Raw genomic sequence first — 15,361 nt, 5'->3', positions numbered from 1 at the left:
ATAAAAATTCTACGTTTTAGCTGCCAAATACAACCATCCATCATTTCATGGCCAAACGATACATGACCAATTGGTACACAAAACTAATGATACTAAATGTCAAGAACAAATAGTTCTAGCTGATGATTTAACATTAAATAAAGATATTACCATATGCCATCAGTTTGCTGAAATTGCAATTGACATGAGACACGCATCATGTCAAAGTAAGAAAGGAAACTAATGGCATAATACTCAATGACAAATAGCGAAATGTCAACACAAAAAATGGTAGACAGAATAAAAAATGTGTGCACCAAGTGTGGCATTCCAGGGTACTATGCTAATGATGGATCTTATCCAGTCATAGGACAAATATGTATGTTGTGGAAAGCTAAAGATTATTATGCACAAATCAACTGTGTAGAGGCAAAGGAAATGTGTCAAAAGGGCAAGGTTTAGAAAAGAAATGAATAGCCAAATCAGAGAGATATCACAAGAGTAAGGAAGTGAGGTTGGTGAATTTGTTTCAGTAAATTATGAAGTGTGAGATACAACATGAGATGCTCCATGCTGTGTAGTAAAAATTGGAGGGCAGGAGATGTCCAATGTGGACATTTGAGTGCCAAATACATGTTAATTCATAATAGTCTACTACAAAAGGTTCCTAATTTAAAAAAATATCCACGTCTCCTAAGGTTAGTTGGCTATGGAAACAAGCTTATCGATGTGATAGAATACTTCATGTCCACCAGTGAGTTCAAGAGTTAGACAATTGAGACAAATGTATATGAAAAGAGTGGTGGGTAATGCTTTTGAGGATGGCCATAACAGAGAGAGCTCGTGAGGGCTTTAGATCCTGATCATTCTGATCAGGTTTTGGGGTATAGTGATTTGTTGTTCAAGATGAGGGAGTCACATCACAGTCACAAATAGCATTTCCAAATGTATTTTCAGACACATTGGGACTTTGAAGGAATTTACTTAGAAAACGAAATTAAAGAAGGGAGTTACAGATAAAGTAAACAAAGCTAAGAATGCGCCAATATCAGTAAGAACGGCATTAAAAGAAGGCTTAGGCTATGCAAGGACAATATAATAGAAGAAATTGAGCCATCTAAATGGCTCTCTTAAGTGCTCTTAGTGTACATACCCAATGGAACAATGAAAAAACATGACTCTGTGTAGATTTGTGTGACTGTTAGACTGCCACCCCTTGCCAAATATCAATTAAATGTTGGCACTGCTGGGCCCTGCAACCATATTTCCCCTTCTGGACTTAATGAGTGATAACCATCGGGTAGCACTCAGGATGACTCAACACATTTAACCTCCTTTGTAACACCAGAGGGTGCCTTTAAATACAAGTAGATGCTATTCGGCTTGATCTCTACTTCTGCGGCGTTTCAAAGAATAATGCACCAATTGTTTATAGACTTTTCAAACAATGTATTTTAACAGTGATATCCTTGTTTTTAGTAGAACTCAGAAAGAAAATTATGAGCTACCAATTTAGTCTTGAATATTTTGGAAACAAATGGATTGACCATTACAAAGGAAAATTCTGCTTTTGGCCAGAGAGTTTGAGGTTAAGTATGTAGACTACTTAATGCACCATATTAGCAAAGATGATATAGCTCTGGAACGGAGTTATTAAAAGCAATAAAAGATGTACCAGAGCCAATTTATAAAGATCAGCTAAAGCCAGTCCTGGGCAAATCTGAATATTATTCCAAATACATTCTATTATTCTCTGATGGAATAACCCATTGAGAGAGAAATAATGAAGAGGAATCGAAAATGTGTGAGGAGAGTTGAATGTGGAGCAGAATTCCCCAATATTTTAAAAAAGCCATAGCGGAAGCTACCACAATAAGCCAACTTTATACCAATTGTAAGCAGATCATTATGACTGATGCCAGCAACATTGGTTTAGGAGCAGTTTTGTTATAAAATCAGAAGGGGGAAATGGTAACCATAGCTTGGAGTCAAGAAAGTTAAGATGTGCAGGATGGATTTATTTTACTTTTGAAAAAGAAATTGTCTGCTGGTGGAGTGTTCCATATTTTAGAAAGTATGTCTACTGATCATAGTTTAACCAACACAAGAAATTGTATGCATTTCCTAAGTGGGTCAAGAAGGAGTCTGGTAGAGAGAGGTACAATGAAAAGAAACTGTAGGACAATGTAGTCCTAGAGTAAACAGTCAGGAGTGGTATTCCTCCCTTCCGAACTAGGGCACTCACACACCCAGCCAGCTAGGAGTCATGCTTCATCATTAGGTCTGCTCCTCGTCGGGTGGGCGCTGGAATACCCGACGGGCACCCAATGAGGGGCTCTTTGGGGGATATCTTTTGTTACTTGCCGTTTGGTGAGGTGTGGGTGAGGGGCCTGGAAAACTGTAGATGTGGTGTAAGGAGGGTGAAGGCTAAAACAGGTTGGCTAGTCCAAAAAACAAATTTAATAGGATGGCTCTCACCTGATTAAAAGGAGACAGGGTCGCGACTTATCTGAAAATAATGGTTCAAGATCCTAGCACTCTACTCTAATGGGGTCAACATGTTTCTTGCCTAAAACGTCCTATGGATCAGACGGCAATTCATCAGGACCATGTGCTATCTATACACCATGGTATTTTTTGGATCTACCTACCACGTCAATAGGTAAACTACCTAAAAAGTGTTGAGGGAAATGCTTAGGCTCTAATAGAAGCACCTCAACAGTGTCCGGCGGGGTGGTGACACCTCTAAGTACAGTGTCCTCAACTCAGCATCACTGCACTGGACGATCTACCCCTATCACCGGAACCGGGTGATCATAGTTTACCATGATGCCTGACCATCGCTCATTAGCTGGTTTATTCACCACAGGGGGATTTCGGAGAGCGACTCAATGGTGGCTAGGTAGCAATATAATATATAAGATTTGTTTTTGTTTTGAATATATTCCAAGATATAGAAATGAGATAGCCGAATGTTTCTCACTGGTACCAATTAAAGAAGACAAGGAATCTAAGAATGTGGAACAAGAATTGGATAGAGGGGTTTCAATGTGTGACGTGTCAATAGTCGCATCATTAAGGAAGAGTGGAGGGAGAAATAGGAAAGGATGAATGTGCAATGAAGGTTATGAAGTACGTTTGTATAACTTGGTAAGTAAGAATTTGGATATGTAGGATATTCAACCACATTTTATTGCTGCTGATAACCTCTCTAATAAGGGGTAAGCATTTGATAATATTGCTAAGTTTGAAAAATAAAATTTTAGATATGGCACACGAGGGCCATCTAGGTATGACTAACATGAAAGGAAATGTGAAAGGCACCCTCCGGTGGCTGGGAATCGATAGGTGTACTAAAAATAAGGTAAGATTGTGTAGAGAATGTGTGGTAAGCAATAAATTGAAAATAGTTAAGGCAAAACTATACTCATGCCAGGTAAAGTTTGGGTGAGGATATCATTTTACATAGCAGGTCGAATATGCTTATTAAATAGGCTAAGTTAATTTTGAGTACTTATCAACCAATGTTCACAGTGGCCTGAGATAAAACTGATGTATGATGTAATGTATAGGTGTGTGATCAAGTTTCTGCTAGAAGTATTTGAAAGTGAAAACGTTTCCAAAAACATAGTTATGGATAATGGTTCACAGCTCTAAGGAAAGGACATTATTTTTTTAAAGTCATGGAACTGAACATATTGGCGCATCTGTATGTCAACCTCAGAGCAATGGTATAGTGGAAAGGTGGACTACAGTACTAAAGAAAGGCATAGAGTTTGGCAAAGGCCACAGGTAAAAAAAATTGTAATGCTTTGTGGGAAATAGTATAGAACTAAAGCACAACTAACAAAAATGCAGGAGATAAATCTCCGTTCGGGAAAATGAGAGCTAGAATAGTGCTATGAAATTTAAAGCAAACTTGGATGTTGTATATAGTAGAAAACTTGAGTTAAGGGTCTCTTCCAGAAGAGCAGCAGTTTTCGGCTAACAACATTTTCAGTTCCCAGCAAGTTAAGGAAACCAGCTGTTTACAAGGATAATAGAAGTAAAGCAAATCTAGGATTTTGTGTCAGTGATCGGGTGAGATTTTGAAAAGGAAGGATGGTGAGAGATGGAAAGTCCAAATATACTGATGCTGTAAAGGTCATCAGAGTGGGAAGTTAGATAGAGGACCTTTCTGATGGAAATGTGTGGAAAAGCAGTAGGTGGTGAAGGTACGTAGATGTGCATTGGCACGGCTGCAGCATAATATGATAAAAGACATGGGCTTGGGTGAAAATGGTGACGATAACACAATAACAACAGGGGAATGAGAACTGCATTCAAGTCAGACAGGAATCTAGTTCTTCCACAGATCAGACCAAGACAAAGTCATAAACATCCTGATTGGTTAAATATTATGGAACCACATATACAATATTTTTTCAAACTGACTGCTCCCGAAATATAAGATGTAATACCTGTAGAAACTTCATTTTATTTTTGCATTGTATGACCATTGTTGTGAATTTATTGTAATATCGTGTTATACATTTGTAGTTGTTTACATGTTTTTATATTAATGGAAGGAAACGTTAGTGTAAAATGTTTCCGTTCAAACATTAATGTTCCATTCCGAGCCAGGACCTCCTGATTCCCCTTAATGTGAGATGCTTCTGAGCTATGCTCCATTAAAGATTCATTCATTTACTTACTCGTGTGTCCTGTGAGCTGTACTCCGGAACGTTATAGAACTCAAATCATGGGCACGATGAAGTATAATTTTTCTGTACCTGGCTGTTATCAGCCTTCTTGAAGCAGTAATCAGAAACAGTCAAAAGGGACGCCTGCCAAGAAACTTCCAACCTTGAACTACAGAAACTGCAGTTCCTCCACACACTTATACCATCTAAGTAATAGAGGTGCTCAGGAAGAATTAATCAGCAGTGCTTTGCTAACAAGGAACTTGTAGAATTTCTAAAGATAGCTCTGTCTTTACCACCCCACCCCACCCCCACCCCTCACTTCAGGTCTCCCCAACACCCTCCAGCCACAAAAACACAGGCAACACACTTCCATTGTCTGGGGGAAGCTGTCCTCTTTCTTGATCTTGTGCCATGCAAAACCAGGGGCATTCAAGATGGAGCCTAAAGGCCTCGGTACTCAGACAACTCATATATTCATTTCCCCATACATCTGCCACACACTCCCTGCACCTAGACACATTCGACATGCACATGGGATGTCAGAGCAAGGTCCTTGGTTTCACATCACAGCATTACTTCATACCAGAGGGGTCAGTGCCCTGCACTCATTCTGACACAGGAAAAAGGTCTAATCACACTTTAGATAAAAAAAAAACACACGTTATGTGGCCAGCACCTCTTTTTTGATACACCCACAGCATGGACAGTAGCCCACTGCCTACTATGAGGGCACGCTAAGTGCACCTTAAAGTGGCTATGGACCGCGCATAGTCAGAGCAGGCCTTGGCCTCTGTGAACGTGCTAGATTAGTGTGATGTCAGGTCCAAAATTAAAAGGGAGGGTACCAATTTCTATTGTGGTTGGAAACTTGTGGCAAGGGTACACGTTCGATTAAAAGGCAGGGAACTTTCCTGTCCCAATAGAAAGAAACTGAGATGTAGGTCTGGAAGGAGATTTTATATTTTCACCAAGACGTAATGAGCATTAAATATGTTCATTAACGTGCATATATTGAAAACACAATGATATTTCTACAACTATGCTCAAATTCACGTTTCAAAGCATCAACACATGAGTACATGTTTCTTTATAATTGGACTGTTGCAAATGTGGTGTTTTTCTTCATTTTTTCTGATGTTGAGTTCTATCATTTCATACCATCTATTGTTTGAGGTAAAAATGTTCACACATCCTATAGATGTGCAAAAATGATTTTCTATGTAAAATCTTGTAAAGAAATGCCAATATTTGGGTCCATACTTTGAGATTACCATTTTTCCCACCTCTGAAAGCTCGCCAAAATCCTAAATTATTGAAAACCTAAGAGCTGTGTTTCTACTTGATTTATAAAGATCATCCACTGCTACAAAGCAATATATAACTCTCTATGGAGGAAGAACTTAAAATGACTAAAGACAAGAAGAGGAGGAGCAGACGTCCAGCAAGTGGCCTAAATACTGAACTGTGCTTTAAAAAAACTATCTTCCACAGAGACTATACTGCCAATTTTTGAAGACTATTCTTTAATTTTTAGAGAAGAGGAACATGTGAAATTCGTTCGGTATAGCACATTATCAAACCAAACTCCGTTTATTTTCATAACATATACAGAACTCGAGGGGCAAAATGTTAATGGATTCACACATATCTGTACCAGGGAATGCATCTTTATATAATTTACAGCATCAAGGAATACAAACAGCTGTTATGACAATAAGTGCAAAATTGCTCCATCCCTGTTTCTCATTTAGGTCATTTTTTACATTTCATTAAAAAAAATCAGAAACTACTTGTTTTTCTCTTTTATTATTAACCATCAAGTTAATGGTACACTTTTGGAAAACTATATGCACATGTAGAAATAGGTCCCTTTTATTTAAATATAAGCATTCATTATAACCACATATAAATAAATTTGAAAATCTTTGAACATAATTTATGACGATTATGCTCACAATTTGTCCCAAAAGGACCAGAAAAAAACAAATAAACAACATGCAACTGATAAAAAATATATAGCGTTTTATGAACCTGGTTGTACAAAATAAAAAATAAAACAATGAACCCGTGATGACTTTCATTTTTGATTGACGCGTTGACCATAAGAAGAGGAAAACATTATTTACAGTCAGCTATAGTAGACAAATTTGTACTTATAATAACACTATACAGTTGAGTCACAGAACAATTTTGTAGAAATACACAGAAAAGTTAAAACATAACATACTTTACCTGTCAACATTCAACTAACACCTATGTTTGTGCCTTTAAAAAAACACTTGAGATATTCGAATTGCTTTAAAAAAAGAAAAAAAGATCATAAATACATTCTCACATTCCCGCAGCGGTGCAATAAGCCCTCTGGAATGATGGAACCCAGGTGGAAATTCCAGAAATGGTGTCCACTGGATTAGGCTGGGACAAGTTTTGGACAAGGTATGTTTTCGTGGTTCAGTAAAAACATGAACTGAAATCAAGACACCAAATCTAATTCGAAGGTGAAAAGGAAATTTGTTGGGATTTTCTCCATAGCAGTTTAGCAGATCTCCAAAACAAAACATTATGCCAGTAACTAGATCCAGTAAAAACCATTTACAAATGGGTCAGGAGGAATTTGCACCAGGGGACACACAGTTGCAGCATAGTTTGTTGCCCCTTGACAGTAAGTAATGCATGCAGCTCCACAACGAAGACTGCACACATAAACCAGTGCTAAGAAGATTTAGTGTAATTCTCACAGGGGACTGGGTGAAGAATGCAGAAGCGAAACATCTTTGGGGCAGAATTGTTTTTATCTACAGGTGTTACTGGTATGGGTGCTTTTAAGCCATTTCCATGGAAATAATCACCTACGGTACCGAAGGCTGAGCCAATTTCAGAAACTACAAAGCAGTTGAGTGGCATTCATTATCCAAGGTTTGTCTTCTAGGTTGGCATTATTCAAAGGACTTTGTCCATAGTACTATAGACTTCCACACAATGAAACCCATAGGGTGCCAATAGTGTACCGATTCCGCCTCTTCATTGCTCTCAGTTGGGATTAATCAATTAGCACTCGGAATGTGCACTATATTAACTTTTGAGACCAACAATGCACATTTATTTTCAGTGAGCTCCCTTGTATTGCCTAGAAGACACCCTTTCCGGTCTCTGTGTTCTTGAGGAGGAGAAATGGAGATACATCTATATAGAATGGTATAATTATGCATGGTCCAAATAGTATTATATTTCATTAGACTGGTGGTATTATAAGCAACGACCTGTAGTAGAACAATTGCTTTTTACCCCACATGTCCTTTTCATTAGATATAAACCAGTTGAAGAATAGAGCTTTGTGGCCTCAAGGGTTTATGTACATCCATATGCTTTGCTTTGTTTCTTAAAACCTATGCCACTCCCACCACAGAGTACATTACTGCTCAACAATTACACATGACAGGAAATGGCGTGTTAAAAAGCATTATAATGTGATTCATTATTCTACAGCCTGTTTTTGGTCTTTTTTTAGCTGTGCTTGTTGTAAAGCGCTGCACGCCACTGTTACGCTACCTCTTCGTTGTTTCAGAAGTGAGGGGATTCTTGTACCATTCGGGCAGGCATAATAATAGTTCACCAAGAGAGCGGTATAAGGAGTCATTGTTAGTTGCAAATCCCCTGCTAGTGTTCAGCAGAAACGCCTTAAGTGCCAGATTATGAGTCAGTCTTTTTTGCCAATTTGTGCATAAACCTGTTTACACATGGGTTGCAATTATGAGTTTAAACGGTATTTAACATATCAGATATGTATTGAATGTGTTAAACACCTCAAACTTCGTTAAATTTCTGCAGGTCTAAAGTGCTGAAATTTAATAGGGAAAATGTGCATGGCATTTACTGTATCATGCGGATTTTGGCGCATTAAAAAAGCTCAAACTACTATTTATTGCAGCCTGATAAATAAGGTACCCCGTGGTATTGTTATTTAACGGGTGTGCTACATAGCACCTACACTCTTATTCAGGGCCTTAGTAGTGAGAGGCGCACTGGGATTCCTACTGCTCCACAGGGAAGTTGGAGCCATACTGAAGTTAGATGTACTTTACCAATATGGTACTAAATAATTGCCATTTCAATAAAAGTTGACCACACCCATAACATAACAATACTACTTCTTGGCCGAATATAGCATCAAACAACCCTAACACAAGCATGGACCTCTAGGTAAGCAGCCAATGGTGTGTGAATACGGAGCTGCTAGCTTACAAAGATGTTCTGAAAACCTCTGCATAACTTCTAAATTCTTCCCGTGAAGGAGTACCCCCAATCAACAGTTTCTTATTTTCCACATGTAAAACCTATGTACAAGCAATGACCCTTCCCGCCACAGAAAGGGCATGGTTTGTTTATGAACGTCACTGGCAAGTCTGATACAGTCAGAAGGAGCCGCAGGGGCGCGCACCGGGCAGGAGAGCCTGCGCCTGGCGCCGCTCGTGTCTCTGCTTCTTTTCCGGGGCCTGTTACTTCCGGTAGCGGCGCCCCCTGCTGGCGGACCCACTGCAGCGCCTAAATGTCAGGCCGGTCAGTTCAGCAGCCAGGGTCGGAGAGCACCAGCTCCGTGAGCGCGTGAGCGCGGGCCCTGGAGTGTCAGTACCGGAAGTTCCGGGGCGGCACAGCCCCTCAAAGTCTGGAGAAGGCCCCGGAAACCTCCGGAGGGCTCAGAAAAGGCCGCTCTTCACAAGGGTGGCCTTGGCGCCCCCGTTTGGTCTCTGGAGAGAGGAGAGCACGCTGGCGAAGGGGCCTCCTAACGAGTCCGGGATGGAAGTGATGGTGCCCCCGGGACCGGTGGCCCAGCCCTGCTGCCCGCCAGGGCCCACCACCACTGCTGACTGCTGGAGGCCGGGCCCGGGGCCCTGCTGCGGGCCGCCCTGCTTCGGCTGCTGCTGCTCACCGCCGGGGCCCCCGGCCGGGCTGGGCCCACCGCAGCCCTGGTTAGGGTTGGGGCCGCCCGTGCTGTCCGGGTCGGTGCTCTTTGCATCTTTGCTGTCGTCCTCCCGGGAGGAGTCGGATTTCTTGCCTGAGGAGCCGTTTTTGGCTGCGGCTGCTGCTGCCGCTGCTGCCCGTTCCTGTTTCCGGAATTTTGCCCTTCGGTTCTGAAACCACACCTGGGAGCGGGGAAGGGACGGGCGAATAGAAGGGGTAGGGTATGAAGAGAAGGGGGAGGAGCGAAGGGACGGAAAAGTGAAGGAATGGATGAGAGTGAAGGGCAAGAGAAGGAAATATGGAGAAAGAAAGAGGTAGGAAGGGTGAAAAAGTAAATTAAAAAGGGGAAAACGAGATAAGGAAAATAGGGTAAGCGACAGCAAATGAAAGAAGGTAACAAGGAAAAAAGAAGAGAGAGAGCCAAAGATAAGAAAAAAAGGAGAAGAAAGATGTTGAGATGTCCCCCAATTAGGAAATGAAATAAAGAATGAGAATAAGGAAGTGGAATAAATAATTAAAATAAAGGGACATAAGAAAGTCGAGGCGAAAGAAAACGAAACACCACAATGGTAGAGTAAATAGTAAAATAAATGAAGATGCGCATTAATGAAGAAATAATCGGATGTGCCAATAACCAGCGATAGACCACAACGAACAGAAAAGACGCAGAGAGACGAATGAAATGTGATAAAGTGGAGTGATAGAAATGGTAAGGGAAAAATTATATACAAAGGAAAATCATCGAAATGTAGGGGATAAGGATAGCCATCAGGTGGAGAGAGAAAGGGAGAGAGAAATGTTTTAATTCAGCTATATTTCCGACAGTAACACAACTACAATATCACAACGTAATAACATGCACAGACAAAAGGAAATCTCTAACACATGATGTTCAGCTGTATGTAGGAATTCCGTTTCAAATACACATCAACATAAAAATTGCGAGTCTTCCTACAGACAAGGCTTACGAGGGCGTGCGCTGTCTGTGTTTATCCCGCAGTCTGCCGCAGCCCCCCAGTTGAGGTCACGAGGGTCACCGTACAGTACACCCACGTAAGTTGAGGTGCTCCCGCCAGACATGCATGCTATGCAAAACGCAGAGTGGGACCTTTGTAGGCATACATTGGCCTACTGTATTTATACACAGGTGTTGCAGTGATTGTACATTTGCAGGAGTGGGATCCGCCGGTGTATGCGCCACTGGAAGTATACACAAGTGCTGGGAACATGCAGGCGTAAGACCATTCTCTTCTACAGGCAGGGGTAAGACGGCCGCAACGGACATTCACCACTGCCCGCAGAATTCAACACACCTGCTGCGGTATTGGGAAACATGGAGGAATAGAAAGTGCAGGTCGTGCACTTCTGCCCTGTGAAAGTATACTTTATAGCATCCGGGCATGCAGGAGTAGCCGTTGGGCTTTCAAAGCATGCATTACTTGTTGCACTGGGACTCGCGCGGGAGTCTCGCCCGCCAGGACATGGAGCGCTCCTCTGCAGAATAATACACTGCAGTGCTGGGACACATGCAGGAGTAAGACCCGCCAGGGCATGGAGCACTGCCCTTCAGAACAATGCGTGCATTATTCTCGCCCGCTGGGGCACTGACCACTGCCCGGGACAATTTTAAACACAACTGCTGCCGTAGTCTGCCATGGCATGAGAGGGGCACGCTGGAAGACATTTAAAGCCGACGCAATGTCGTGCCAGGTCGGTAGATGCCCCCCAGGTGCACGCGCTGTTGATTCCCAGCTGCTGTGGTAGTGGGGCGCGTGCAGCCACACAAGAAGTAAATGTAATGTTTTTCTCGACAAATACAAAGATTTGTAAATAAACGTTAAAGTTTGAGAACTGTTCGGGGTCGAGCAGTGATCAGTTCCAGTTCTCGTTTTGCCAGACAATAAAAAACAATTGCGTGTAACCCGAAATGCAGAGGGCCGCCTCTACTTGTCAACATCCTGAAGCAATCAAATAATATTTATAGATTAATTCATGATTTAATATTATCGGGGGGCTCAGGGGAGTAGTGTCCAGAGGGGTGCTGGCCACCCGGCAGGGATTGGTGAAAACAATTCGATAGATGGATAGGGCCCCGATAAACAAATCTCCATTGGCTGGTGAGCATGGCCCAGCATCCAGGTGCCACGGGAGCTCTAGTGTCTGCCCTTCAATGTGCCAGGTACCAGCTTCCGGAACGGTACCTGGTGCCAATATTATGCCAGCAGTTGGTGCGGTGGTGCTAGCTTGGCTGGTACCTGGCCTCAGTACAAGTCCAGCGTCTAATACGATTTTTGGGCCCAGTACTTTGTCGGCCGCCTTCGGTGTGGTATCTGTACGTAGTACTGTGCCTTCTACTAGTACGATGCCTGGTGAAGGGTGTGTGTCAGCATCTAGTACGGTGCTTGGTTCCTGTACTGTATCGCCCGGTCACACTGGGTCACACTGCGATGCTATCTACTATGACCAGTCCCAGAGTTTGGTAGCCGGTTGTATGGTTTGCGACCCAAGTACAGTACAGGCACTGTACGGACCCCAGGCCTATATCACCATCTTGAACGGTGCTTTTTTTTCCAGTACAGCGCCAGCTCTGTGTCACCTATAGTGTGGCACCCTATCCGGATAATGTGCGATCTACAGATACTGTACTGAACCTAGGCCTAAAGATGCATCCAGTGCGGTGCTGGTCCCAGTGCGGTGTCAGCATCTGTGTCTCCGGTAGTGTGGTGCCCTGCCCCGATACTGTGTCACCTGTAGTGGCGTTTGTGGTCTCGGTGTTGCGCTCTCTATAGTTACTGTACTGACCCCAGGTGTTTACCAGCATCTGGTACTGTGCCTGATCCCAGTACGGAGTCGGCACCCGTGTCTCCTGTGGTACCCTGTCCGGTGCTGTGCTATCTACAGATACTGTACCGAAGCCAGGCCTATACATGCATCTGGTGCTGTGCCTGATCCCAGTACGGAGTCGGCACCCGTGTCTCCTGTGGTGTGGTACCCTGTCCGGTGCTGTGCTATCTACAGATACTGTACTGAATCCAGGCCTATACATGCATCTGGTGCTCTGCCTGATCCCAGTACGGAGTCGGCACCCGTGTCTCCTGTGGTACCCTGTCCGGTGCTGTGCTATCTACAGATACTGTACTGAATCCAGGCCTATACATGCATCTGGTGCTCTGCCTGATCCCAGTACGGAGTCGGCACCCGTGTCTCCTGTGGTACCCTGTCCGGTGCTGTGCTATCTACAGATACTGTACTGAAGCCAGGCCTATTCATGCATCTGGTGCTGTGCCTGATCCCAGTACGGTTTCTCCTGCAGTGTGGTGTTCTGCAGTACCCGCGGACCGGTACTTGGTCCTAGTGCTGTTGTTGCTGAAGTGATGGATTGCGCCTTACAGCCTGGCCCGACCCCCAGCCCCCACGCCGTCTGTGCACGCACACACGCACCTGCACGCGCGCCTCCGTCAGGTCGATCTTGAGCGCCAGCTCCTCGCGGGTGTAAATGTCGGGGTAGTGCGTCTCGGCGAAGACCCTCTCCAGCTCCTTGAGCTGCGCGCTGGTGAAGGTGGTGCGGATGCGCCGCTGCTTGCGCTTCTCGTTCAGGCCGCCGTGGTCCGTGAAGAGCTTGTAGGGCACTGTGGGGCGGGCAATCACAACAATAATTAAAACATGACTAAAAACAATGTTAACCAAGAACAGTTATAATAATAATAATAAAAATAATGATAACAAAGGTAAAACAAACTACAGTATAACGGTAATAGTACTACCGGCCATTTATTTTAAAATAAACTATCATACATCTCGGATTAGTAGACAATAAACGCACGCAGATTGGAAGTACGCTGTAAGGCGACCTCGAAGGAAATGCACTGTAATATTAAATGTAAAAAAATGCATGAAAAAGTACAAAAGGTGCCTGAGATGCAGTACCACAGGTTGTAGTAAAATGATGTATCTATCTTGAAACAGGTGCATTTCTGGTTGCCCTTCAGGGTGGTTGTGTAGACTGAAGGTGGCTCAAAACAAAAAATGATGGCAATTAAATAGAAGCAAATAATCAAAAATGTGTATATGGTGCCCCTGCTCTGAGCCAAGTCCAGCCGCTAATGTCGAAAAGTTAGGGGAGAGTGCTTGGAAATGACCCCAGCGGCGGTAGCAGCAGGTGGTGAGTGCCAGGCAGTGATTGTGTTTTTAGGACAGTGCCAGTAATGAGCTTTACTCTCAGCTTTATCTAATTATTCTCTAAAGCTTCGCGGCTCATCTCAAAGTAAACAAATTATGCCTATCATTTTGGCAGCTTAAGATAATTTTGTTGGCGGGTTCAGGGTGTGCGCGTGCGACTACCAGGATAGTGTTACCCCATAAACGAATTACCCCCTTCCCTTCCCCTCACGATCGCTCCTAACGCGATAAATCCCCTTTCATTTGTGTAAGCAAATTTCGTTTCGGTAAATTTCGTTTCGGTAAACCTCGTTTCGGCAAACCTCGTTTCGGCGAGTGCTTTAAAGGCGGCATGCGGCCGGCCGGGGCGCCCTGCCTCTGCTTACCTGCCGCGTAGGGGCTGCTCTGGTGGTCGCGCAGCGTGCCCAGGCTGCAGGAGCCGGGCGCCAGGCTGGGGCAGCCCGCCGAGGCGCCGAAGCTGGTGCGGATGGGGTTGTACTGGAATCCGCTGGCCTGGCTGCAGGAGCTGAAGTCGGCGTAGGCGGAGGCCAGGCTGGACGTGTCCATGCCGGCCATGCACGACTCGTAGGCGGACGAGTTGAGGTAGGAGTACTCCATTTTATACATCGAAAAGGCCGGGGTGCCGGGGCGTCGGTGCAGAGGTGGACGCGGAGCCGTGCGGGTGCGGCGGTGGCGTGCGTGCGTGCCTGGTGGCCGGGGGAGATGTGCACAGCTCGGCGCCTGCTCGGGAAGTGGCCTGCTCGCTGGCAGCAGGGGCTGGTTTTATGAAAAAGCCTCCTGTGAGATGCCTCGCCCGAGGTCTCTAGAGCATACAGTCCTCATAATAAACTTGGCTCTTTCCACTTGGACAATGGCGGGCGCTTGGTCTTATTGCCGGCGCTTTTTACATGACAATAACTCATCAGTCTATTGGGCTGGCACTGGGGGGACCGGGCTGTCCAAGCGCCCGCCATTGATTCCTGCATCTCTAATTAGAATTTAATAGCACACCATTACAGCAGCGCGGCCCTCCATCCTCCCCTCTAACCAGCCCCTGCCCTTTAATTCAATCAGCCTCCTTGAAAATAATGAAAGTTGGGTGACGATTTTCCCTGATCCAATTTCCCCCTCCAGCTTTTAAGCCTTTTTAACCGATCGTATACCTTGGGCAATGCATCGAGATGCTGCTGTATTTCTTTTTTTTTGCATCCTCAACCCCCCTCCATATAGGCTGGCTGGGAAGAACGGTCTCGATGTCACGGTAAGCCCGTTTTGTAAGCGTGTTACACGCTCAATTTAACAACAAGTCGGCCCCCCGAGGTGCGTGAAATGGTCGAAGGAGTAGGCGCTTTGGAAGGGTCGGGATACGGAGGGGACTGGCCTGGCCGGCGTAGGCTGGAGGGTGGCGAGAGGGCAAGAACCTGGAGCTTTGAGGCACACACCTGGCGCAGACAAGGAGTACACACACGAGCATGGCCGTGGCACACACCTGGCGCCGACGAGAAGTGCACGAAGGACAGGGATGGTGTGCACCGAGAGAGTACAAACACTGCCATGGTCCACACCGAGAAAACTCCATG

The 15,361-nt window shown here is 44.5% G+C and overlaps 1 protein-coding gene across 1 annotated transcript; it reads right to left on the bottom strand.

Annotated features, from left to right (window-relative positions):
• Window positions 1-6,454: 6,454 nt before the first annotated feature.
• PHOX2B (paired like homeobox 2B) lies at window positions 6,455-14,456 on the bottom strand. Its single transcript, XM_086963362.1, has 3 exons — window positions 14,168-14,456; window positions 13,065-13,252; window positions 6,455-9,805 (listed from the first exon to the last, which is right to left on the bottom strand). Exons 1-3 carry the CDS (start codon window positions 14,406-14,408, stop codon window positions 9,359-9,361), a joined length of 876 nt encoding a protein of 291 aa, XP_086819488.1. The 5' UTR covers window positions 14,409-14,456; the 3' UTR covers window positions 6,455-9,358.
• Window positions 14,457-15,361: the final 905 nt, after the last annotated feature.

This window comes from Lissotriton vulgaris, chromosome 3_1, assembly GCF_964263255.1.
Source record: "Lissotriton vulgaris chromosome 3_1, aLisVul1.2, whole genome shotgun sequence".
Classification (NCBI taxonomy): domain Eukaryota; kingdom Metazoa; phylum Chordata; class Amphibia; order Caudata; family Salamandridae; genus Lissotriton; species Lissotriton vulgaris.
The sequence above is the reverse complement of the archived record's forward strand: the minus strand, read 5'-3'. Positions and strand labels throughout refer to the sequence as shown.

Bases quoted from the DNA above. Each gene is read 5' to 3' on its own strand.
- PHOX2B (XM_086963362.1), bottom strand. From the start codon at position 14,408: ATGTATAAAATGGAGTACTCCTACCTCAACTCGTCCGCCTACGAGTCG. The intron at 13,253-14,167 runs GTAAGCAGAGGC...CCCGCCCCACAG, and splicing joins GAGCAGCCCCTACGCGGCAG to TGCCCTACAAGCTCTTCACG. The intron at 9,806-13,064 runs GTGCGTGTGTGC...CCCCGCTCCCAG, and splicing joins TGACGGAGGCGCGCGTGCAG to GTGTGGTTTCAGAACCGAAG.